This window comes from Labrus mixtus, chromosome 19, assembly GCF_963584025.1.
Source record: "Labrus mixtus chromosome 19, fLabMix1.1, whole genome shotgun sequence".
Taxonomy (NCBI): domain Eukaryota; kingdom Metazoa; phylum Chordata; class Actinopteri; order Labriformes; family Labridae; genus Labrus; species Labrus mixtus.
Window position 1 is genome coordinate 13580655 of NC_083630.1, and position 24081 is coordinate 13604735.

Here is a 24081-nt window from a genome sequence, read left to right on the forward strand (position 1 = left end):
GAAGTATTGCCAAAGTGACCCAGTTCAACCAGTGCATCAGTGTCCACATTCAATAACAATACTACAATAGTTGTTGAGATATTTCCTGAAAAATTCAATCTCTGTGAAAAAAAAGTCGTAGGATCACAAAAGTCCCAATTTATCATCTTATGTGCCTTGAAAATGTTTGAAAAAACAACAAACCTGTCATCTGTTGTTCACAGACTGAGTGTCCTGTATCGACTTACTTTCTACAATAAAATCTAAAAGTTGGAATCTCAATCATGGCTGTAAGAATAACCATTTTGTGTGGCTAAAGATGCATCTCCATTCTCAGAAGATACTTAACTCCCATGATGATAATACTGGTGGACACACTCCTATAATCCGTAGTTAATGATATACCTTATCTGATAATCCTGCATGATAAAGATTCTCTGTGGAATATTCTTTAATCCCCTAATCAACAAGAAGATCTTACAGGTTTTCTTTCTTTCTGTCTCGGCAGGAGAGACAACAACAGGAAGTAGGGGATTTTTCCCCCCCCACACAGTAAACGTTTGATAAATGACATAGTGTGTTATGAGCAGCTGGATGATTTGCTTTGCTAAAAATGTTATTTCAACATGAACAGCTCTGCAAAAAAAAAAAAAGTGTCACGTTTGTAAATTAGCCACAAAAAAAAACACACACAAACATGTATACCCACTCTTGTGTCCTGCACTAAAAACTCACATTTCAAACTTAATCCATTTATACTCAATTATTGTGATGGAGGCAGAAGTATCATATTTTCTGCTAAAAGAATTGCAGACAGCCAAATTTCCTCTCACATTTCAACATGGGCTCGCCTCAGCCTCTGTGAAAAACATCATGATTGTCATTCGGTCACAAGGGGCAGCATCTTGGCTGCATTAGGAGACAGACTGGGTAATAGCTCGCTCCCAACACTATTTAAAGCCTTTTTGCTGCAGTGAGGAAAGCATCCAGAGTGCTCAGCTGGACTCCAGCATCACACAAACACAGTGAGTAACTACTTCTTTCACTTTTGATGTTCATCATTTGTGTATGAAAAACTTTAAGGTTGATCAAATAACTAATGATCGTGATATTTTAACTTTATGGGAAACCAGTTGAAGTTTAAAGTGTTACTGAAGAAACTAATCTCACTTAATTTATTTTGGTTGTTTTTATTAAACTTACTTATTGAGACGAGTTTAGAGTAATATTCAACAAGTGTCCACATTAAGGGAGGTAATACACTTCCTCGTTTTTTTATCAGCATATACTTTAGTTTAAATTTAAGTTTTAAATGAGCTCAAGTTTGACATCATCATAATATGTGAAGACATTATTCACTAAGTTTTGAAATACTTTGTTATTTTTATTCCTCTTTATTATAAGTTCATAGGAAACTTTACATTTTACCCATTTTTTACTTAACTGCTGCAAAAGTATACTCAAGAAAAAGACTCATCTATCATACCATTGTGATTGATCATTGTATATATTTTTAAAAAAAAAAGTATTTTTAGATGAGAAATATCTCAGATGTGTCTGATAAAGTTCCGAATGTCTTTCTATTTGAGAAATCCGAAAAGCTTTTGTATCACAAACATGTCATTGTTAAATGTGTTTGTCCTCAAGTGTTTGGTAAATGTGTTTACCGCCGTCCATTAGTGCACTTCCTGTGTACTATCCTTCTGCAAACAGATGACTGTCAGGCTCAATTACACAAACCAATGACACTTATTCACCGCTGTTTTCGGAAGTGATGCGGAGGATGACAAACAGAGGATCATTAACGACTCCGCAAAATTAGAAGAAAATGTAATCTCAAATTCGTCATGGACTGCAGAGGAGTTGAAATTAATTTTTTATTAGCGTTGTGGTTGACACTTGAATAAGCAACAGCCTGAACAAAGAATCAACACAAGTAGAATATTATAATATATTGACAGCTGATGATGTATTTGGTAGATTTATTCATTTCCAACATGAACTGAATTAGATTAGAGTCCTGGGACTTTTTCAGCCTCTCCTGTAATATATCCATCTATAGTCTACATGTGTATCTAGAGTATGAACCTGATTGACAAATGTGAGCTACACCTTGACTTTATGATTCTTTTTCTTTATTTACTGGTAAGACAAATCCATTAATAATCTGCAGAGCAGCCTGTAGAGAAGTGAATTAAATTGATTGACACGGTGACCACAGCTCAAAGAGGTTAGAGTTAATTATTGATCTTTTATCTCAGGAGAGTTGAACTGCTTACCTTAGAGGAGCTGGCATGAGATCAGACCTCTTTAGAACCTCAATCCAGGTGAACTGAGCCACAGCACATTGTTTAAATATAAATGAAGTGACAAATGTTATTTTAAAAATGACTTCCATCAACACAGGGTAATATTTTGTTTTACTCAAACAGTCACAGTAATAATAATAATAAATTAGATTTATATAGCGCTTTTCTAAATACTCAAAGACGCTTTGACAGGAAACAACAAAAAAAAACTAAGCAAAAAACTAAGAGAACAATACAACAGAGAAGTAATGTAAAGGAAGGGGGATGAGAGTCAGTGGTTGTAGGCAGTGTTAAAAAGGTGAGTTTTTAGGGATCCAGTACAAACACAATACATGGAACCCCAAAGAGAATATGTAGTCATTTGCTCACGAAAAAAATGTCAGCTCTTATTTGCTCTTCTCATGCCGCTGAGTCGTCCCTTCAACGATATAACAATTACAAGGTCTATTCTCAATCTTGCTCACCCAGGATCGCCTGAGGACACCTGGGACCAGCTCGAACAAGGCGCCCCCCCAGCTCCACGCAGATAATTGCTTTCTTCAACAGAGGGGCTTCAACCTCCAAACACTCGGCGGATGTGAATGCCCTTTCGGGTAAAGACAAAGTCATCTGTATCCCCTCGTGGCCAGAGCAGCGTATAGCTTAAAGCATTATCCTTAAATTCCTATAGCATGTAATGCAGGACTTAAACACAGTTATATGACTTCCTTTGAACTAAAGTGGATTTGGATTTTGTTTCCTGCATGAAGATATCTCCATCCTTTGACGTCACCCTTTATGTGGTCACCCACTGTTCATCTCCACTGAGTGTCAACTAAGTGATGAACTTCAGCAGGGAGGTGACCCGGCAGACCAGTTGTTATACGTATGTGATCGAGGATGAGGAACCAGCCCTGGCAATCCTTAATGTGTTCGAGGTGAAGCTGTCGCCAAACTGCATGGAACACATTTAAAAAAAAAAAAAAACAACATATATTTCTTAAAATAAATGGACACAAATCAAATTGGTGAAGTCTAAAATGCAGCATTTGAATATGTTGTTTCTCTCTTCAGAAAGTGCTTATATTAAGAGGAGTTTTTATGTAACACCCTATCTGTAATCCCTGTCTATGTAACCTAATGTCATTACAAAGAGCTGAAGAGACCTCATGACAGCTCTAGTGTTGTATAATAATCTGACATGAGTTGCAGGAGTTAAACTTAGATTGTTATAGCCAGTAACAAAGAGACATTAGGTAATGTTTACTATTGCAATAGAGCAACACACTTAAAGCTGTCAATGCTTTTAAAAAGGCTTTTAACCCAATTATCATATAATCTGTGGTCAAATCTGATACATACAAATGAGTTTTCTGCTCCTGTTCTACTGAATGACATTCTGTATGATCGTCTAGTTGGCCGAGAAGGGTGACCTGGCTCTCCTGGAGAACCTGGTGAGGAAGAGCCCAGAGGTCCTCAGTGATAAAGATGAATTGGGAGCCAGTCCCCTTCATCATGCCGCCGCAGGGGGCTACGTCAACCTCATCCAATTCATCACAACTGTCATGGACCCTCAGGGTAGGCACACCTCTGTCATCCATCATAGATTTCACTTACACTGTAAAAATATATGCATCGTAAATAAATGTATAAATAACTGTAATTGGCAGGTTGTTTGATAATTATATTACAGATGCATATATCTGTATGGGCAGTTTGTGTGTGTGTGTGTAAGTGCATGCATTCCTGTATTTAAGAGTGGAACAGCTGTGATGATCAGGGCAACGTGCCTCTGCACTGGGCAGTGGAAAAAAACAAGCAGGAGAGCTGCAGGGTTCTGCTGGACCTGGGAGCTGACCCCAACATCCTCAACACGGCCCTCCTGTCCCCTCTGCACCTGGCTGTCAGCCTGGGACACAACAACCTGGTGGAGGTGGGGAGGCTGATAGTGTCCAGCTGAAATAACAATTTATATCAAGTGGATTTACTCAAGAGTTTTTGTGTTTTCACAAGCTTTTTGTAGATGCACCAGGCGCAAATGGCACATGCCATACAGTGTTTGTTATTTCAAGGCAGGTTGCAATTTCATGCAAAGTGAAGGGATGTTTTTTTTTGTCTATGTAATAACATCAAAGAATAACACTGAGAAAAAAACAAATATGATTACTGTTAGAGTATGTACAGCTAATGTTTATACCTTAAAGCTCCAGTTAACATCTTTTAGGTTGTGTTGATATGTGCGCCCCCCTCCGACAAAGTAGGACAATCTATTTCATGCTAATTTTGTCCTGCACACATGCAAATAGTTCTCTGACGCACAAAAATATATATTTTTCTTAGTTTTGATTGACAAAAAACTGAACTTACAAGAATAGATGAGCTACAAACAAAGACCTTCAAGTAAAGGACAAATAAGTTCAGTTTTTTTTATTTATTTATTTTTTGTGCCTTTATTGGACGGTGGATAGAGTTGGAAATCAGGGAGCGAGAGTGGGGAATGACATGCAGGAAAGAAGCAACAGGTGCCCGCTTGGAGGACCACAGCCTCCATACATGGGGCGTGCGCACTCACCACTGCGCCACCAGCGCCCCAGTTCAGTATTTGTTTAACTAAGAGACTTTATAAAAACTTTGGAGCGACAGAAAAGGGAGCGAGAGCAGTCATTTCTGTTTTTACTGGATGGAGGGTGACTTTTAGGGAAGGCAAGCTGGGGATATTTTAGTCTTTAGATAAAAAATATCTAATTCTAAAAAAGTCATATAGTTGCTGGATTTTTTGAACGTGGGGGGAATATACAATATTTTCTGTGTTTTTAGGTGAAGGTTATTGCTGTATAATTCTAAGTGAATCAGATGGTCTAGAGAATAAATGCAAATACCATGGCTTCTACTACTTTAACTAATAAATAAATCAAATCAGCACAACTTACCAACAAATAAGCTTTCATACAATCCCCAACCCCCCTAACTCATGTCTATTCCCTACTGAAATTAATGATGGCAGGCTAAAAACTGTAATAGGAGGTTAAAATGGCAGCATTATTATCTCATCACATCTTAATCAGCACATGAACTTGTCACTTGGAGCAGCCACTTCACTCCAAAGGCAACTGACAACGTTTTTACAGATCTGAAAAAAAAAAAAACCTGACTCAACTTTCTACTTGAAAAGACCTTGCCCTGTCGTTCCCGTAGCATTTGGCTGTTTTCCACAAAGTGACACAGGAGCAGTATGTGAGAGGATATAGGAGGACACAGGGGTGTTTGTAAAAGAGAGTTGAGGACAGAAAGAGGATGGACTGTTAAAGTTTTTATCTCTCCTCCCCCCCCCCCTGCAGCTGCTGCTGACCTACAACGCCACAGACTGTAATCTACAGGGAGACCTTGGGAACACCCCGTTGATTCTGGCCTGCTCCATCAATAACTGCGAGGCGCTCAGCATGTTGGTGTGTACAAGAGTGCTGCATCCACACTCATGTATTCACTCTGTCTACCTGCAGCAGCCTGTAAAGGATAATGTCCAGCTGTACAGGACAGATTATGTAGCTGTTCTTTCAACTGACTGCCAGCCCTCTGCAGCTTTGTCTCTGACAAAGAATCATCTCTGTTTGTCTTTCTCTCCATCCATTCTCCTCTCTGTCAAAGATAACGCATGGAGCGCGGCTCTGCCAACAGAACAAGCTCGGCCACTTCCCCATCCACGCAGCTGCCTTTGCAGGTGCAAAGAAAGCCATGGAAGTGGTACTGAATGCCGGTACGTCAACAGGAACCATCGTTCATAAAAAAACAATTGAGAATTCTGAAAAGAAAATGAAAAGTTAAAACAAGGCCGAACATCATTCAATCGTGATTTGTATAGCACCAATTCCTTACAAATTTTATCTTGAGATACTTGACAAAAAAAGCAGTACTCTTTGTTATATTCTATTATTATTAGGGCCATACAGCACATTACACTGATAAATATCAAGAGAGTTCACCTCAGCCATAACAAAGCAGAAGAAATGCTTGTGTGACTTCATACACAGGCCAGATGCCACAGACTCAAAGTGTGTTTATGCACAGTGGGAGGTCTGTTTGGTAAATGTTGTGTTGTTGGTGGAAGCTTTAGTCAGAGCACAAAAATATTTAGGATATTTCTGTGAATGCTCAGCGAGGGGATTAATGAGGAGCCCACCATAAATGACCACAGTTACTCATTACTATCTTTAACACAAAAAACAAACACATAAATAATGAGGTCAAACAAGGAAGGTTTAAGATGGAGACCATGGATATAAAAATTACTTTCAAAGCTTGTCTGAAACAAAAGCAAATGAGCTATACCAACGAGCACAAACAGATAAACTAAGAAACTTTCATTTTCAAGTACGACGTGTATTGAGTTTATTGTTCAGGACTTTTTTTTTTGATTGTCTGCTGGCAGGTGGGAAGATAGGCCATGAAACTGAAGCTCACATCAACTACATAGACAAGTCAAAGAGCAGCCCCCTCCATCTGGCTGTACGTGGTGGAAATATTGAGGCCATCGGTCTGTGCATTGCTATGGGGGCCAAAATTGACCAACAACAGGTACTAGCAAATATATATTTATAAACAGATTCTGAATTCAAAAACACATTCTGTAAGTTGGCCACAACTTTTGGTGTCGTCAGGGTTATGTTAGTGTCCAGAGTAGCATTGTTCCGTAGCTTTCCTGTGACGCGGTTTGTATGCAAGAAAGAAACAGTTTGTGGGAAGATCTAATGAGAGTCCCAGAGCCCATTGGCCATGTTAGACAACTTTTTAGAGCTTAATTTATCTCTATAAGAAGGTGTTTATTTATGTGCTGCTTACAGTTGGCTCGTAGACGACATCTTTCCACCCAACTTAATTCATGGTATTTACTTGTGAGACTGTAAACAATGACCAGCGCTCAAAAAAAGTTTTGAAATGTGTTGGGGTATTGCATAACTGAATTACAGCTGACACAGTCCTGAAAATTGTCTGTCTCCCAGAGACTATCCTCAGCAGACAATATCCGATGGGTTTTGAGATTACTGATTCCCTTAGACAATAAAAAAAAATCCACCATGTAAATATCTATTTTTGTTGAAAGTGTCAAGAATGCCAAAGCTTCATTTGGTTGTCACCACTGATTTTCCTACCACTCTAAACATATTAGCAGCTGGAAGCTACGGCTGCCAGCCATTGCTAATAATGTGACATCTGTGCATGCGAGCTTTTTCAAATTTGCATTGTTTATTTTGTTCAATCTAAATCCTATTTGCCTACACATGTTAAGCATTTCCCTGGCAAATGGTCACAGTCTCTATTGTTAGAGCATGTCAATCTTATCACGCCAATCTAGCAGTTATCGTTACAACCAGTCCTGGGGTCGTGGCCAGAGCTGCAGCAGGAGTAGTGGGTACTGTAATGGATTTGTTTGGCTAAATTGATACAAATTACCTCCACAAACACAGTTGGGCTGAGTGGAGCTATCACTGGCCTCCCCCCTCTGCCAGTCGTGGTTATCACATTAGGCCTGTGTTATAGCCCCCAGTTCAGGCTGCACGTCTGGGAGATACTCTACTAATGTTACACTAGGGAAGTGTACAATATGTATGTGTGTAAGTGAGTACTATGAGTGCCTGTATGCATACTAATTCATGTTCTGCTCTGTCTTACACAATCTGTCACAGTGTCTCTGTATGAAGCAGACATAATCATGTCTGAAGAGCTCCTGAATATTCATAATTTTTATTCATTATTCATCCCTCATAATGTTTCCATGTTTGTTGGATCCAGAATGACAGATCCACGCCGCTTCATTTGGCTTGTACCCAGGGTGCTACCGAGGTAGTCAAACTGATGCTATCCTCCATTGACCAAGTGGAAGACATCATTAACCTGACTGATGGTGCAAATCAGACCCCCCTACACAGGTGGGCTCATTCCTATCTCTACACCCTTGTTTTCTAAGTAGTTCTTTGGTAGTCCATTGATACTACTATCCTAATGATATCCCTGCCATTTATTTTACGTGTTGATATACACTAAATGGAATTGCCTTTAGTCGGTTATTTATCTGCTAATTTGACTTGATATAATGCATTCTCCTGATTTTCCTGAGTGGACTTTATATCTGAGTTTTATGATTACCCTTTAGAACTGACATTTTGAGGAACGACAGGCTTTGTTTCGAGCTAAAGCAGCAATTTTGATTATTCATTGGGTACCAACAAATAAGAAACAGCGGCTAACGTTAGCATTCAACCAATGCCTTGCAACATTTTCTGCTAGCTAGCATAAGTGTTAGCCAGAAAGTTATGCCTTCCCTCTTATATGTATAATGTAACTGATATGGTAATGTTAGCTAGGGTGCTACTGAAGCTATACTGTTAGAGCTGTTGTCTAACAGTAGCTAATGGTTTTTAGTTGTTTTTTTACCTTGGTCTTTGCAATTCCATTAACAAATACTGCTAACTAACTGAAAGCCATCCCAACAGTGTTTTGGGGAAAATGTTGCAGTTATTGAGAGTCCAAATACTATGGGACAAGCTGCTATACGTTTTCTTGAACTATCCAATCATAATATTTTTGACATTTAATATACATCAAATAATGAATTGCTCCACAAATATGATGTAGAGGATGTAAGAACGGATTGGTACAAATATTGACCCCTTAATTAGCCAGTTAGTGACTGAAAGCACTAAAAAGCAACTCCCCAAGCCCCCACCACAAACAAGGAATGAATCTCACTGTGCCTTTAAAATGAACAACAAAGCATTCAAGAAGATTTGTAATATCTTTGGTACTCTGATCTGCTTGCTCATGCTGTGAATAGACCAATCTATCTGCATAATATCAATACTCTGACAAACAAGAGGGGCATAGATATAAAACTCTGGGGTATATGACAAGTTGACTATTGATTCTTTAATTAGTGGCCAGATATGAATACAAAATTAAGCTCCAACTTTGGTTTTATCTGAGAGCTATTTGTGTTGTCAGAGACATTCTGAAAGTATGACCGATACTAAGACAAGAGGAGAGGATAGATCTAATTAACGCAGTTTACTTTCTTTTCAACACAACAGCCACGCTCTCGTCTTTCATCAGCCCCTTCAGTGAATTTTAGCTAGCCTTTAAAATTGTTCAAGTCTCTGCAGAACACCATCCAGCCATGTAAACATCCTTCTTCCAATTAAATCATTATCTTAATGCAGATTGTAAACAGACTACCCGTTATCAAAATGCATATTTAAAGGGAAAACAATCAGATTTGTAATATCATGCTATGACCAGGCAGAATTAAAATTGGATCCTTATTTGACATCAGATGGTAGTTGAGGCCTTGGCACACATATCACGTGTCGTGTGGCTGGTTTTACAACAACTGTGTTTACTCTTCCAGGGCTACAATATTTGACCACGCTGAATTGGCAGAGTACCTAATTTCTTTGGTAAATAAGGCAAACACACACAAAAACACATCCCACAGCTGTCATGCAGATCCCCACCCTCAGTATGAAGGACTGTGTTATTAATCTATTGCCGTAATTGCAGGATCTAGGCCTACAGCTAAACTATATCTGCAGTTTAAGACACACCTTGTGGCTTGTTAAATGTAGATGCTATCCATTTGATGTTGACCATCTGTTACCATCTGTTACACTTCACAACAAGATAATTAAGTTGGAAAAACCTGGAGTCAATGTTTAATCTTTTGTCAGCTCATTTTGATAGCAAACACTCCAAGAGAAAATACATTTTGAGTGTATTTAATTAAGAATGATGTCAGCAAACAGCAAATATGAAGCTAAAGCTTAATGTCGAAGGGATAGCGTCCTCATTAGCTGGTGATTCATAACTGTAGTCCTGTTAACAGTGTAAAATAATAATGTTATTTTGTTCTTACATCTCCCTGTTTGGCTGCTTTGTGACATACTTGTTCTTCGTTTCTAACATTAGGCTATTGCTAGCTTGGTTAGCTTTAGCTGCGGTTGCTCGACTGTGATGTAAAACTTGTCAGTCTTAATTTACAACAAATTAAAGAAATGTAATCTGTTACGAGCTAATGTTCATGCTAGCTAATAATTTTCTCCTTTGCCTGGCAAATAGTTCATTTAGTAGCATGCTAATGAGCTAGAGAAGCTAATGATTGAAGTTTTTTACATTAGCAAAGACAGAATAAAAGTTGAATCCAGTCTTTACGCTTCTACTCGTGTATGATGTATTTTTTTCATGGAGACTAAGCTTAAAGATCTTAAGCTTAAATTAATATGCATTCATACACTCCTACATTTCTGATGACAACAAATATTTACATTTAATTTCATCAGCCACAAACTTTCTCTGCACGCCTCATATTACTCATTATTCTGACATCATGAGAGACTAGGGGTTCCTTTGGTGTTTGTTCTATTAACTCCATTTAATTAAACTTAGTGACAGCCTAATGTGTATAATCTATAAGATGTTGCTTATTCCGCCATAGCCCTATTTGTTGAAATAATTAAAGCATTGTGTGTCCAAAGAAACTGATGGGTTAATCAATGAGGTGTTTTCCCCCCTCAGGGTGCAGACCTTAACTGCTTTGATTGTAAAGGGAACTCTCCCTTGCTGCTTGCTACTAGTTGTGGAGCATGGAAAACGGGGACTCTGCTAATAACTAAAGGTAAGCTACTGTGCTGTACTTCAACACCAGCATGGCTTGTATAGTCTGTAAACTGCTCATTTTAATAATGCATGTTTCCTTTTAAATGTCTTTTAGGGGCAAATATCAATGTGAGAGACGGATTTGGCCGTAACTTCCTCCACTTGGCCATTCTGCAGCCTAAAGGTCTGAAAAACCTCCCAGAAGAAGTACTACAGGTACCCTCAAACAATCCTGTTTGTGACTCATTCAGTTCATTGTATACTTCTGAGACATAGCTTTCATTAAGACTTGAATTGAACAGCAAAACCATCCTTGATGAATTTGCCTTGAGCCTAGTTGCACACAGTAAAGGCCAGCTGATGAAGTTTATTATACTCTATAACTAATCCAGATGATCCTTGAAAACAGTGTAAGCTTTACCTTAAGCCACAATGATGCCTTTAAAATGATCCATAGAGGATAGCTGATATTTACACTGGGTATAAGATACACACATAACTCTGATCAAACATTGTTTCACTACATTAGTTTTAATATAATCTCTGACGACGCGCAATGTATATATGTGTATAACTGCGCCAATGGTTATATAATACGCGCCCTTTGCTGCATGACTGCTGCAGCCTACTTAAATATGCATATTACTGTATATCATAATGTATGAATACATAAATGCGTTAATAATATGTCTGACTTCAGCATAACAGTGTGAAGACACTACTGAGCTGCGAGGATAACGAGGGCTGCACCCCGCTCCACTACGCGTGCAGACTGGGGATCCACGACTCGGTGAAGAACATGCTGGGCCTCTCGGGGCAGGTCGGCCTCGCATGCAAGTCCAAGGACAAGAAGTCTGCCCTGCACTTTGCTGCTCAGTGAGTTCAATTGGTCCCTGAGGGCATGACTTTCCATACCAATGGACTAAATAACTCTGATCTGACCTGATTTTCTCCGCTCAAAGTTGCACAAACTTTGCTCATTTGATCAAAGAAGTACCAACGATGGCCCTGCTTATCAAATTGTCCAGTGAGGAATGAGTGTTTAACCTCTTCCTTTCATATTGGTTTTGATGTGTGTTTTTTTATAGCTACAATATTGAATTAGCAGAAAAACTGCAGCCATCAGTTTGTCAGAAATGTTCCCATGAATCCCCCTCTATGACCATTAAAACAAAGTTTTAGAAGGAAAGTATAGCTTCTGTACACATCTTCCTTGTCTTAAAAAAAAAAAAATCAATTTTCATGAGCATCGTTAGATCCACCTTCTGTCATTGTTATTCTCTAACAAGTGTGTATTATTGATTAGTGATACCACAAGGGAATGAAACTTAAATCAAAAACAGCTCCATTGAGAACTTTGACTTACAATCTTACTAAAGCCAAGACTTTTATCTGTATAACTGAACAACACTGTTCAGATGAAAAATGAATACCTGGCTTCATTTGAAACTGTTACCTCACTGCAGTTTTAATCCAGTGAGCTCTACTCAAAAGCCTTTTCATGATTAATTGATGTGACATACCTATTATACAGTGACCCCTGAGGAATTGTCACAAGAATAGAATTCAATTAGCAAGGCGCATGTAAAGAAATGTAACTAATAGTGTGAAATGAGTGGACATTCAACATCATTGCTATTGATTTTTCTATTATGTACACCTCTTTCATTAGAGCTAGAGGGCAAATGAAGGCCATGGTATGATATCATGCCTTAACTCTTACAGACAGCTCAATCTCTTTCCCCACCAATCCCACTGCACTGACACAAAGTGCTGCTGACCTTCTTAAAAGGTTCAGAGACAAAGAAAAATCACAGCACAAGCCAATGTGTCACTAATCTGATCTTTCGGTGTGCTACACCATTAATCATTTACATTCCCAAACACTTTAAACCTATATTTTACCTGCAGGTTAAAGCCCTGCAACAGCAGTCGCTGAGCGAGATACTCAATGGCCAAGATGAACCGTGCTCTAACTGGTCCTGGCCTCTGGCTTTGCTGTGCTGTGGGCCGTGCAAAAAATGCATTTCCATTTCAGAGATCAGCAGATCATAAGAGGGAGAAAAGTTCCTTTCACAAGCTAAAGCTTCAACTCATCCCTTTCTTCTTCAAGATATGGGCGCATCAATACGTGTCACAGGTTACTGGAGACCATCACGGACTCTCGACTGCTAAATGAAGGGGATGAGCGTGGCCTGACTCCTCTCCATCTGGCTTCAAAGGACGGACACATCAAAGTGGTACAGCTCCTGCTGCGCAAAGGAGCTCTCTTTCACAGGTACACTCAAACATGTGTGTATGATAAATCATCTAAACCGGCATGTAGACTGAGGCCTGAGATCCTGTTTTTTTAGCCCTAGGACTCGACAAATGCAAAATGCATTAATATTATGATAAATAAAACAAAAATAGACACACCCTCAAAACTAGATACCATGCTACTCCTTGCTACTTTTGTTGAGTATAATACACGTTAAAGATTGAACCTTGTTGGTTGTACTTGTGTTTGTCTTTTATTTTTCAGTGATTACAAAGGCTGGACTTGCTTGCATCATGCTGCATCTGCAGGATACACTCAAACTATGGAAGTCCTTTTGTCAGCCAATCCGAAGTTAATGGATAAAACAGATGAGGATGGGGTATAACTAGTAGTTCAAATAACTTCAAATATTTCTATAATATTTGTTGTGATTTCTGTGTTTGCAGTTCATGATGAGCTGTGAGAAAGAGTCTGTATTGATCCTGTTTCTGGAAAATTGGATTGCTAAAAAACTACCTGTGATAGGCATCCCTGTTTTACAATGAATGCAGATTTTCACTTCTGTCATGTCTTGATACACCAGAACACTGCACTCCACATCTCAGCGAGAGGGGGTCATGTGGCTGCAGTCCGGCTCATGCTTGGCCGTGGAGCAGTGCTCATCTTAAACAAAAATGACACGTCATTCCTCCATGAAGCTGTGCAAAACGGGAGGACAGATGTTGTCAATGCTGTGATTGACAGTGACAGGTACGTGACTAATGCAAGTGTCAGTTCAGTGGAGAAGAACACACTTTCAATAGATCTTGCACTGCAGTTTATACGCCGTGTATTCATCAAGGTTGTGCTGTGAAAACCATGAACCTTCAAAACCTCAACTCTTTTCTGGCTAACAAAAAAATAACCTGTCTTATGCTTCGTGGCTCTGCAGTGCTGTACTACATGATGGTTTGAAGTGTTTATGTGCTCTTACATCTTAAGATGTAAATGCCTTTTATGTATTTGCTGTAATTTGAGCTGTGGAAGAAGTAGCGTGGATTTCTGTTTGCCACAATTTCTTTTTAAAAATTCCAATGGGTTGCCCATCATTTTTAAAGGTTAAACTTTAAGGCAAACTGTTCCGTTAAATTTGTTTTTGTTATTTTCTTTCTTACAGAGTGTCTGAGGCTCTGGGACTGTTCACCCCTGGCTCTAGCCAGCGTTGTGTCATACTAGATATGATTGAATTTCTTCCTGAAACATACAAGGTTGCAACTAGCCAAGGAACACAATATACATCTCCTAAATATCTGCTCACAGCAGACCTAATAACTTTTGTTTGCAGTTCATTTTGTATACACTGTTCACATTTAGAATAACTCTGTTCCTCGTTGATGTCTCTCATTTCGGTCACTGTGTTTTTCTGCTTTCTGTAACAGCACCTTTTGGACAGCTGTGTGAAGGAATCTGATGATGACTACAACAGTCCCGACTATCATGTAGTTAGACTTCGAGATTAACAATTTGAAAATAACAGTAATCTTTATTGTACCCAACAATCTAAATCTAAAACAAATTCTTTGTGTAATGTAGATCGAATACGACTTTGGATTTCTCCAAGCTCCTCTTACTAGGGTGAAGAAGTCATCTGACAATATAATGAAGGCTCCTCCCCTGGCTGCACTGAACGTAAGCAACTTTTAGTGTCCTTAAAAATCTTCTTTTTTTTTTTAAATTTCACATATTATCCTCCTTTTCAACAAGTTTAAACAAGTCTCAGAGCTCCCCAAAACATGTCTCTGAAGTTCCTTGTTATAAATCCACTCTGATCCTGTATTTTATCATGTCCATAAAACCCCTGTATTTCAGCCCTGCTCAGAACAGGCTGTTTGTGTGTCTGTAGCTTTAAATGTAAATGTGCTGTGTCTGACCGCGCCCTTCTCTGGAAGGGATTGGGTGGCTTGGGCTTTCTCACTCCGCGCCTAGTTGTTTACGGTGCGAAGGCGGACTCAAAGGACAGAAAGAACACCAAGCTGTGGGAGCGTCGCCCACCTGGGGGAGAGGTTGTTGCCCTTTGTGATGTCATGAAGGGAAAAATCGTCAAACGGCCTGTTTGAGCACACATCTTCTAAAAAGTGGAGCAGGCAAAAGATGGAGAAGATTTACTTTATTTCATAATTGGGGGGTTTGTAGACAAGCTAGGGACAAGCTAAGCTTCTTTAGTCGGATTTTTAAAAAAACACAGCTGTAGTCTATCACCATAAAAAGAATCTCACTCTGTGGGAAACACAAACATAAACTAGCTCTGTCACCAGCTGATGAATGAGCCACTGATGTATACCAGCTTTGACAACTTGTCATTTGCCAACCCCGAGAGCTCCACACTTTCATACAAATATGGTCACTTGTGTCTCCAGACAACCAAAGTGGTGAGAAAAAAAAAAGGCCTGACTCAAGGCATCACATATAGGCTACAGTTACAACTCACCCCTAAAGGTTTGTTTGAACTTGTGTCCCACCTCTCATTAGGCAAATAGCTAATCACACTTTTAGATTAGAGGGTAATTCCTAAATTGTCCAATCAGATTTCAGGGGTCCATGCCATTCCAGGCCACCCCTTAGACACATCCTGCAGCTAAAGAGAAGCAGGTGTAAGAAATAAACCTGTCACATATAGGCAGGTTTATTTCTTACCTTTTCATCATTCCTGTCACATTGTTATCCTGAATATGACAACAGTTAGTTCATAATAGATTCATTCTGCATGCAAATGTTCACAGATGTAATTTCATGAGTCTACAGAGTCTTATTAGATGACTTGTAGCTCGCAGCTTATTTTAATACACAGTTGCGTTAAATTATTCTATTTGTTAGCAAAACAAACAACCTCATCTGCCATCATTTGTTAGAAACTCCTCATGGCATTTCTGTGCCGGCTGATGTCAACCTACATTATGCCCGTGGAGATCAATAAGATGCATTCACTTTTAAATCTTTTAGGCTCCGGCTGTCAGGCTGCCTGCAGAAAATGTGCGGTTAACATCAGGCTATTTCTTCTGTTTGTCTTTCTGCAGGCAATGGTGCAATACAACCGCATTGAACTCCTCAACCACCCTGTCTGCAAGAAGTACCTAGCAATGAAATGGTACGTGTATATGTGATTTAACCCCTGAAAGGAGATTTCTTCTTCTGATATGTTGCAAGAAAGATCACTTATCATTTAGAATGTGTATCTTTAAGGTCTTCAAATGTAACAGGTCTGTCTCCTTCTTTGTTCGAATCCTCAGGGTTGCATATGGGAGCACTGCTCATGTGATCAACATGTTCATGTACCTGTTAGGCCTGCTGCCCCTCACTCACCTGATCATAAATCTAAGGCCCACCCTGAACACCACGGATACAGGCGAGCATGATATCGTCATGGTTCCCATTTCTTTCATTGAGGTACTAATGACAGAGAAGATCTTTATAAAAGCTCTGTAGCTCTGTTTGTTTTTAAGTTCTGAGCCGGAGACTGTTCACCGCTGTGCAGACTACATGAACAGAAACACAATATTTGTCAGTGTTATTATCTATGAAGATAAACTATATCTCACTCTTCTTCATTTCACAGCAAAGCTTGCTCCTGTCCCTCTGCATGGTGATGGTCGTGGTTATGAGCATCTACTCCTTAGTGAAGGAAGTGGTGCGGATATTGGAGCAGGTACAGTAACTCACATGTCGTTACCTCAGATGAAGCATGTGCCAATAAATCTGTTGAGCAGCAGGTCCGTGTGGACACTTTAGCAATCAAGCGTGATGGATGGAGCAACCTCTGATTGAAATGTCCCATGAATGACCACAGTCAGAAAGTCACCTCCAACCTTCAGTCGTTTTGGTTATAAGTAGAAGAAAGTTGGTCTGTCGAAGAGTTTTGTGACTTAGCTGATTTTTTTTTCTTTTCTTATCATTCAAAAGCGATGGAAATACTTCAAGGACTATTCCAACCACAATGACTGGTTTTCAGCCATCTTGTCCCTCCTCTTCATCATTCCTGTCATCCTCAACGTAGAGGGTTCTCTTCACTGGCAAGCAGGGGCCATGGCAGTGTTGAACTCCTGGGTCGGATTTCTCCTTTATCTCCAGAGGTACGTTCCAATCTAACTCCAACATCACTATTTTCAACATCATGTATCTTTGAAGTGTTGAAGACCACTAACTGCTTTGATCTCCCGTTTTCTCCAGATTTGAGGGCGTTGGCATCTATGTTGTGATGTTTGGGGAGATCATGAAGACATTGCTGCGTATTGTAATGCTCTTTATGTACCTGCTGTTAGCATTTGGTCTGGCCTTCCATGCCCTGATGCTCAACCGGGTAGGAAAGGGGGCGGGGAAAACATTCCTAAAAACACTAAGAGTTTAAATCCTATTGAGTCGGCCCACTAGGCTCCAGTGATTCTTACCACTCAAGTTTAATGGTTAACCGCTATCTATCTGTCTATTCCTCTATCTGTCTTCTAATCATGCAGAGCATAGCACTTGTTTTGAAGCTTAATCTATGCAGCATTGGAGTTGGAATATCTAGAGTATCATACTGTATGGTATTGTATCATGCTCTGGACTTATGTGACATGCACAACATGTTTTGTATTTTGGTGGACTCTGTTTACAGTAAGATCACATACAGTTCTACAGTGATCTACTGTCTTTAAGAAAATTGACAAAGCTTTGGTCGGTTTAAACATTGGCATCACACCCATTCATGTCTTACTATTATGGGTTGTTATACCGATCTTCAGAAAAAGCACAGGCGCATTTGAGATAAACAGAGATGAAATGTGCTTCCTTTTCTACCCTTAGAAAGAGTTTGACAGCGTGCCGCTCTCAGTGATGCAAACCTTTGTCATGATGGTTGGGGAACTGAACTACCAAAACAACTTCCTGGAACCGTTTCTGAAGAACCAGCTTCCTTTCGGCCCTCTGACTTACTTCATTTTCGTGAACTTTGTTCTGCTCATGCCGATCCTACTGGTGAACCTGATGGTAAGTATTTACGGCCATTTTAAATCCACTACCTGAAGACATCAGCATCTCCAAAAGCTGCACGACTTAATGTGACGGTTATAATGGTTCTTTGTATGTTTGGTTGTGTTGTAGATCGGTTTAGCTGTTGGAGACATTGCTGAAGTACAAAGAAATGCAGCCCTAAAGAGAATAGCTATGCAGGTATGTGGAGACTAAAGCACTTTTTTAAAAGTAGTAACAAAGTAACAAAACCCCAAATATAATTTTTGAAGTATTTAGATTTGAACAGATAATACATCTTGTGATGATACAAAAGACATTAGTTGGAATATTGAGTGTAAATGGTGGGACAGATGCATTTAAAAATGTAAGTCAAGACATTTGGATGGCTTTAAAATGTTCTTTAAAGTATAATTCATGACTGTATCTCTGAAAATCTGAGTCCAGATCGACCTCCACACCGCTCTGGAAGACAAGCTGCCTTATTGGTTTTTAAAACGAGTTGACAAGCCCTCCCTGATCATCTACCCAAACCGCAAGTGCTCCAAGGTAGGCGGCATATTTTCTATAATAGTTTATTAGTAAAACATTCTATGTGTCCTTTTTTATAGTAATATTTCCTTCCTTTTCTCTGTGCCAGCGCTTTCTTGTTCACCTTTTCACGGGTGATGCAGAGACACAGGAAGTGTGGAGTCGTATGCAGGCCAAGTCACAGCGCTGCTCTGTGATACAGAACGAGCTCGTGAAGCAGAAGAAAAGGTAAAGCACAAGAGGGTGAACATGTCCATCCCATGTGAGTTTTATTTTGTTCTGTGGAATCATTAAGTATCCAAATCATAAGGAATCCAAAACTGTGGTTTATCTAACAATTGAATCATAGTTTTTGATGCAACAGCGGCCCCTAGTGGTCACAGAGAAAGAAGGCCTGTGACTCACTGTCATTCCCTCAATGAGAAGCACATAGAAGCACTCAGCGCTTTAGACACCTGATTATAAATCTACTCAAGCTTATATCGAGTCCATGTCTGACATGTTGCTCTTCAGGATGAAGGAGATGTCAAGCATGATGGAGAAGCAGCACGACCTCCTGAAGCTCGTCATCCAGAAGATGGAGATCACCTCGGAGGCCGACGAGCACGACGGCCCTGTGAACGTCAGGGGCAGCATGTGGCCTAGCCTGGGTCAGGTCAAACCGAGAGGACACAGTGTGTCTCGCTGGGTCCCTCTGATGAAGGCCATCGAGGCTAAAAAGAAATGAGGAGCATCAGACAGATAAGAAATATTTATAAAGTAACAGATATAAACTAAAGAAGTCTATTAATCGTGGCATGACATACACAATATATTCAATAATTTAGAGATTTAAAACTTCATCTACTATATACAGCTTCTGTAACTTGAGTGCTCTTGTTAAGGGGGCTCATGCAGCTTTTTTTCCATTATGCACACATGTAACTGTTAATCTAATGCTGCTCTGTGTGTCTATGTGCAATATGTCCTCTATTGTGTCTTAAATATGACTTTTCATGTCTAGTATTGCCTTGTTTCATCATTAAACATGTAAATTATCTAAAAAGATACAAAACAAAATCTATAGTCTCAGCAGTTTTTTTTAAACAAGTTTGATTTTGTAATCAAAAAGACTAAAACTAGAACTGCAGGATGTGAATGCTAACAGTTTTAATGAATTGAAATCAAGGTGAAGGAAGCAAAGAATTTCTCCAGTTTAATAAAATCTTACATATACATCAAGACGACCATATTTGGACAATTGTTAGTACCAACACATGAAGATATTTAAACCCATCAGTAACTGTGAATCACTGAGATTCTTCGCCTTGTCACAACTTTCTTTAAGACTTTAAACATTGATGTATACAACTTGTAAACATGTTGACTGATTCTATGACAATCACAAGACTTTATTCTTTCAGATTAAAAATGACACGACTCCTTTTTTAAGGTTTTAAAGATTGAATCAGAAGTCTGTGGGTTTGGGCTTGGCTAAAAGTAAGTCATACATGAGTAAAACGTTCATCTGTATCTTGCTTGGATTAATGCTTGTGGTTAAATGTCCAAAAACCTTGATGTATTTTTCCCCTCTTATTTGTGCACTTGAGCAGATGTGTGCACTTGAGCAGCTTCATGGGAATCAAGGGGAGGTTTTAGAAAAGTTTCTGACATCATCAGCCTGCACCTGTCCCTCTGCTTCTCCCAACACTGGGCCCAGATAGAGGTCACGACCCCTGAAAGTCTCTGCTGATTGACAAATGCTAGCTCTTCCTTTAAGTCCAACTTTCAAGAGATATTTATTACTGTTGGGCCTGAATTTAATTACTCCCAGGGCTAATACTACAACCATGTAACCATCAATTACAGTCATGTTTTGGACAATATTTCGAGCTCCCTCTAAAGGATGACAAATGAGCGCTCTTATGTGAACCCAACCTGCTCTGCTGTTGACAATGAGCCAAGCAGCAGGTTGAAATATATGTCACAAATCCACTACCTTCTCCTCTTATGTACAAGACAATGACAGTTTCTGAAATGAAGAGTAAATCCAGCCGCAGTATCCCTTAGCGTGCGCCTTCAGGTGTGTCAGTCAGACCATCGGGTCTGCTGATGGATGCAGTGACAGGGGAGGACATGGCACCCGGCCTGAAGCTCCAACCCTAACATTTCATCCTTGTGACACATTCAAGGATAAACTCGGTGAAACGATCCCTCAAATGTCCAGCTGATGTCAGGTCTTGTGAAAACGGCATAAAGGAGCTGGATTGAGGGAAACATTGGAATGTGTCCTTGGATGAGGAAGCATAAGAAGGTCTTTGAAAGGGTGGAGGGGGGGGGGTTAAGCCATAAAACAGTTAAAAATACAGTAACTTGCGTTTTGATGCTGCAGAAATCCATTTGATCATTATAATCAAGCAATACAAATGTATAATACACTTAACATATTAGTAACTAATAAGTTAAACCTTACATTGTATGTTGGAGTACAGTACAGCATTCGGAAGTGTTTTGAATGCATTTTCCCTGGCATGACTTGCTTCCCAAATCCAGCATGGATTTCAGCTGCAGTTGGGTATTTCTTGGCAGAGTCTAGCTCTTATAATAAAAAAAAAAAAATCTTGATTTCACACATATTATGTGGAGTAATAGCTATCAGGGATTTGGGATTTTCTGGGAATATGTTGAGAAAGCAAAGGGGGGGTTTCTTGTCAGAACTGTAAGACCACAGAAGTTTCCATTTATCCAGAGATACTGTGCTCACACGCTTCAAAGCTCCCTTATAGTTTGGATCCAAAGCTTGTTTTGCACTTTCTGACACACTCTTCTCCTTGTATTTGTCTTTGGTTTACTTGAACAGATTTTCTCTCTGTCTACTGTTTCTCCGAAAGCTTTCTGTCAGTGCGGTATCTCTGCAAACACACGCTGCACTCAAGTAGCTCTGAGGCTCGGAGCAATCTCAGTTTTATTCCAAACTTTTTTCTTTTTATCTCAGTCCTCACAAAAGTGTCCTACCCTGTCTGATCTATGTCTTTCGGTTCTCTCAGAAAAGTATAGAAAAGCAAAAGATAAAGTGGCCACAATGCTCTGTAAAAACATAATGTACTTCTATGGGAAGTAACATAGTGCCTTTTCTTGCTTCTGCCACACCCTTGCCATGCCAACGCTCCAGATGTCATGGGAACCGATAACAGCTGGTGCTGGTGCAGGCAGGCTGCGTGTGAAAGGCCGCTCCATCTGCAGAAACCCAATCCCTCTGTGAAAGCAGTGGAGGATTAGGCACTTTTGATAAGGTCATCAAGACATTTCTATCAACTTAACACATCTGTGCGACCAAAAGAATTATTCAATATTAACGTGTGTTTTCTGAGTATTGCAGTAGCTTGTGTCTATGATTATATTATCATATTTTGAGCAACATTTGAGTGCATTGTCTGTGGTTCAGGGCAAATCAATCCTTGCAAGCAGTTAATGATTTCATCATGTATACATCCCACTTGATTTAACCGTGATTACATGCACAGATTAGTCTCATTATCAAGCTGCAGATGAGAAAATGAAGTCTTCAAAAGTAAACACAAGAAGACAGTTGTGGTCTGGCTTGAGGTCATGGTGGCTTTGGGAAAAGGGGGAGGAGAAAGGTTATGAAAAAACTGTACACATGCCAAGTCCTGGACACTTAAATTAGAGGGGCAGCAAAGCAAGGGGGCATGCTTCAGATTTGGAGAGAGTTGCAATTTCAGACTTGACCCCAGGAAATTGTTGCTGTAACACTGAAGACATAACTTGTAGGATTCCGTAATCGAAGTTTTAACGTGTTAACAGTTTAGCTCACTTGTCCAGTTTTCCAACAAATCGCACGCTTAGAATCTAGAACTTAATTCACTGCTGTCGTTAAAAAGCCACTCGTGTGCGCGACGGAGGCACAGGTGGCGCACAATGTCCACCGGCTCTGCAGCGAGTGATGCTGAGGACTATGAGACGTGTCACAGACGGACTCTGGAGAGGAAGAAACACAAGACAACCTGCTACAATCTCAACCGGTATTCGGACGAGGAGTTGGAGGGCGACGCCGCGGAGGGTAGGACGAAGCATCCTGAGCGCAAACTCGCCAGCAAAGCGCACCACCAGAGGGACGCGCGCCAAACGCAGAGAAACGCGGCCAACGCCCGGGAGAGGTCGCGCATGAGAGTGCTGAGCAAAGCTTTTTCCAGACTGAAAACGAGCCTGCCTTGGGTACCTGCGGACACCAAACTGTCCAAACTGGACACGCTGAGACTCGCCTCGAGCTACATCTCTCACCTGAGACAGCTACTGCAGGAGGAGCGCTTCGAGAATCGATTTGCGCACCCTGTCAACTTGGTAAGCAGATACAACTTAAACTACTACTACTACTACTACTTAAACAACTAAAAATTAGTCTTTTCACCCACGCAATCAAGTGTTAAGGCTAAATATCTCAGTATATAGTAGTAGTAGTAGTAGTAGCTGTTCATAAACTTGAATATAACGGTTTCGTTATGTGCTGGATGTGTTTCTTTCCTGTCTATTTAACCTTTTGTGTTTGCCCTGACAGACTTGGCCTTTTATGATGACAGGACGATCAGAGGACAGCCAAGATATCTCTTCTTCTACTGTAAGACTGTGTGGAGCTACAGCTTAGCCCTCCACCCTTCAAAAGTAGAATCCTCTTGTCCAGTTAGTGGCCATCTTTGGATAATCGTCTACATATCTGTGGCTCAGCCTCAACCAGTCCACCCAGAAAAGGCTTTGAACAGGACCTTTGACCCGCTTTGCAAGAACAGCAAAGACAGTGGTGGAATGGTGTTTTCAGATGTGTTTTCTTGTGTGCATGTTTGCTGTAATAAGTATTTTGGCATGTTTACACTGTGTGTAAGCTCATTTACTTTTGGATATAACCTGATTTGGATTCACCATCAACTTGTTTTTCATCTATTGACTACTACTTGATCACGAACTTGATGTATACTTCAGTTAGATGAGCTCAGTCATCCCACAACTCCAATATTTTCATCTCTTGTGCTTCTCTGATTTGTAACCAGCAATATAAGCTGTAGATCTGCAGTATTTATTTTGTTTGCATCGTGGTTAATATTGTTGCTATAAAATGATTCTGACAATGTGTGTCTTATGTCCGTGTGTTCAATCAATTCAAAACTTTTGCAATTTCCTTGGTTTCCATGAATCTCTGCAGCTGAATCTAATGGTCCAGTAGCTGCAGCACTCACTCATATGTAGGTGGTTCCTGCATGTAACCAAACTCACGGTTTGCATTTTGGAAGGAACCTGTTTACAGATGGATATTCTGTCATTACGTTAGTTGGGTTTTGGTTTATTAACAAAACATGCACATGACTTTTTCTTTCTCCTAAAAATAAAATCAGATGTAATGCAGAT

The 24081-nt window shown here is 39.9% G+C and overlaps 2 protein-coding genes across 2 annotated transcripts; both read left to right on the top strand.

The window, feature by feature from the left end:
* Window positions 1-871: 871 nt before the first annotated feature.
* Window positions 872-20124, top strand: trpa1b (transient receptor potential cation channel, subfamily A, member 1b). Its single transcript, XM_061064317.1, has 29 exons — window positions 872-1004; window positions 2757-2881; window positions 3038-3205; window positions 3683-3845; window positions 4025-4200; window positions 5606-5713; window positions 5913-6021; window positions 6694-6839; window positions 8055-8191; window positions 9667-9715; window positions 10830-10929; window positions 11026-11126; window positions 11611-11786; window positions 13024-13188; window positions 13435-13549; window positions 13754-13920; window positions 14327-14417; window positions 14589-14648; window positions 14743-14838; window positions 16224-16294; window positions 16437-16593; window positions 16763-16852; window positions 17107-17276; window positions 17374-17503; window positions 17989-18171; window positions 18286-18354; window positions 18601-18702; window positions 18794-18912; window positions 19198-20124. The coding sequence occupies exons 3-29, from the start codon at window positions 3110-3112 to the stop codon at window positions 19409-19411; spliced, it is 3360 nt and encodes a 1119-aa protein (XP_060920300.1). The 5' UTR covers window positions 872-1004; window positions 2757-2881; window positions 3038-3109; the 3' UTR covers window positions 19412-20124.
* A 922-nt stretch (window positions 20125-21046) lies between these two features.
* On the top strand, window positions 21047-23808 carry LOC132994143 (transcription factor 21). Its single transcript, XM_061064318.1, has 2 exons — window positions 21047-23025; window positions 23240-23808. Exons 1-2 carry the CDS (start codon window positions 22603-22605, stop codon window positions 23324-23326), a joined length of 510 nt encoding a protein of 169 aa, XP_060920301.1. The 5' UTR covers window positions 21047-22602; the 3' UTR covers window positions 23327-23808.
* Window positions 23809-24081: the final 273 nt, after the last annotated feature.

What these genes read in the sequence shown, in the direction of transcription:
- trpa1b (XM_061064317.1), top strand. Translation starts at nt 3,110, where the DNA reads ATGAACTTCAGCAGGGAGGTGACCCGGCAGACCAGTTGTTATACGTAT. An exon ending in TGGTGCGGATATTGGAGCAG is followed by an intron (nt 16,853 to 17,106) that starts GTACAGTAACTC and finishes ATCATTCAAAAG; the next exon opens with CGATGGAAATACTTCAAGGA. An exon ending in ATGCCCTGATGCTCAACCGG is followed by an intron (nt 17,504 to 17,988) that starts GTAGGAAAGGGG and finishes TTCTACCCTTAG; the next exon opens with AAAGAGTTTGACAGCGTGCC.
- LOC132994143 (XM_061064318.1), top strand. Translation starts at nt 22,603, where the DNA reads ATGTCCACCGGCTCTGCAGCGAGTGATGCTGAGGACTATGAGACGTGT. An exon ending in TTGCGCACCCTGTCAACTTG is followed by an intron (nt 23,026 to 23,239) that starts GTAAGCAGATAC and finishes TTGCCCTGACAG; the next exon opens with ACTTGGCCTTTTATGATGAC.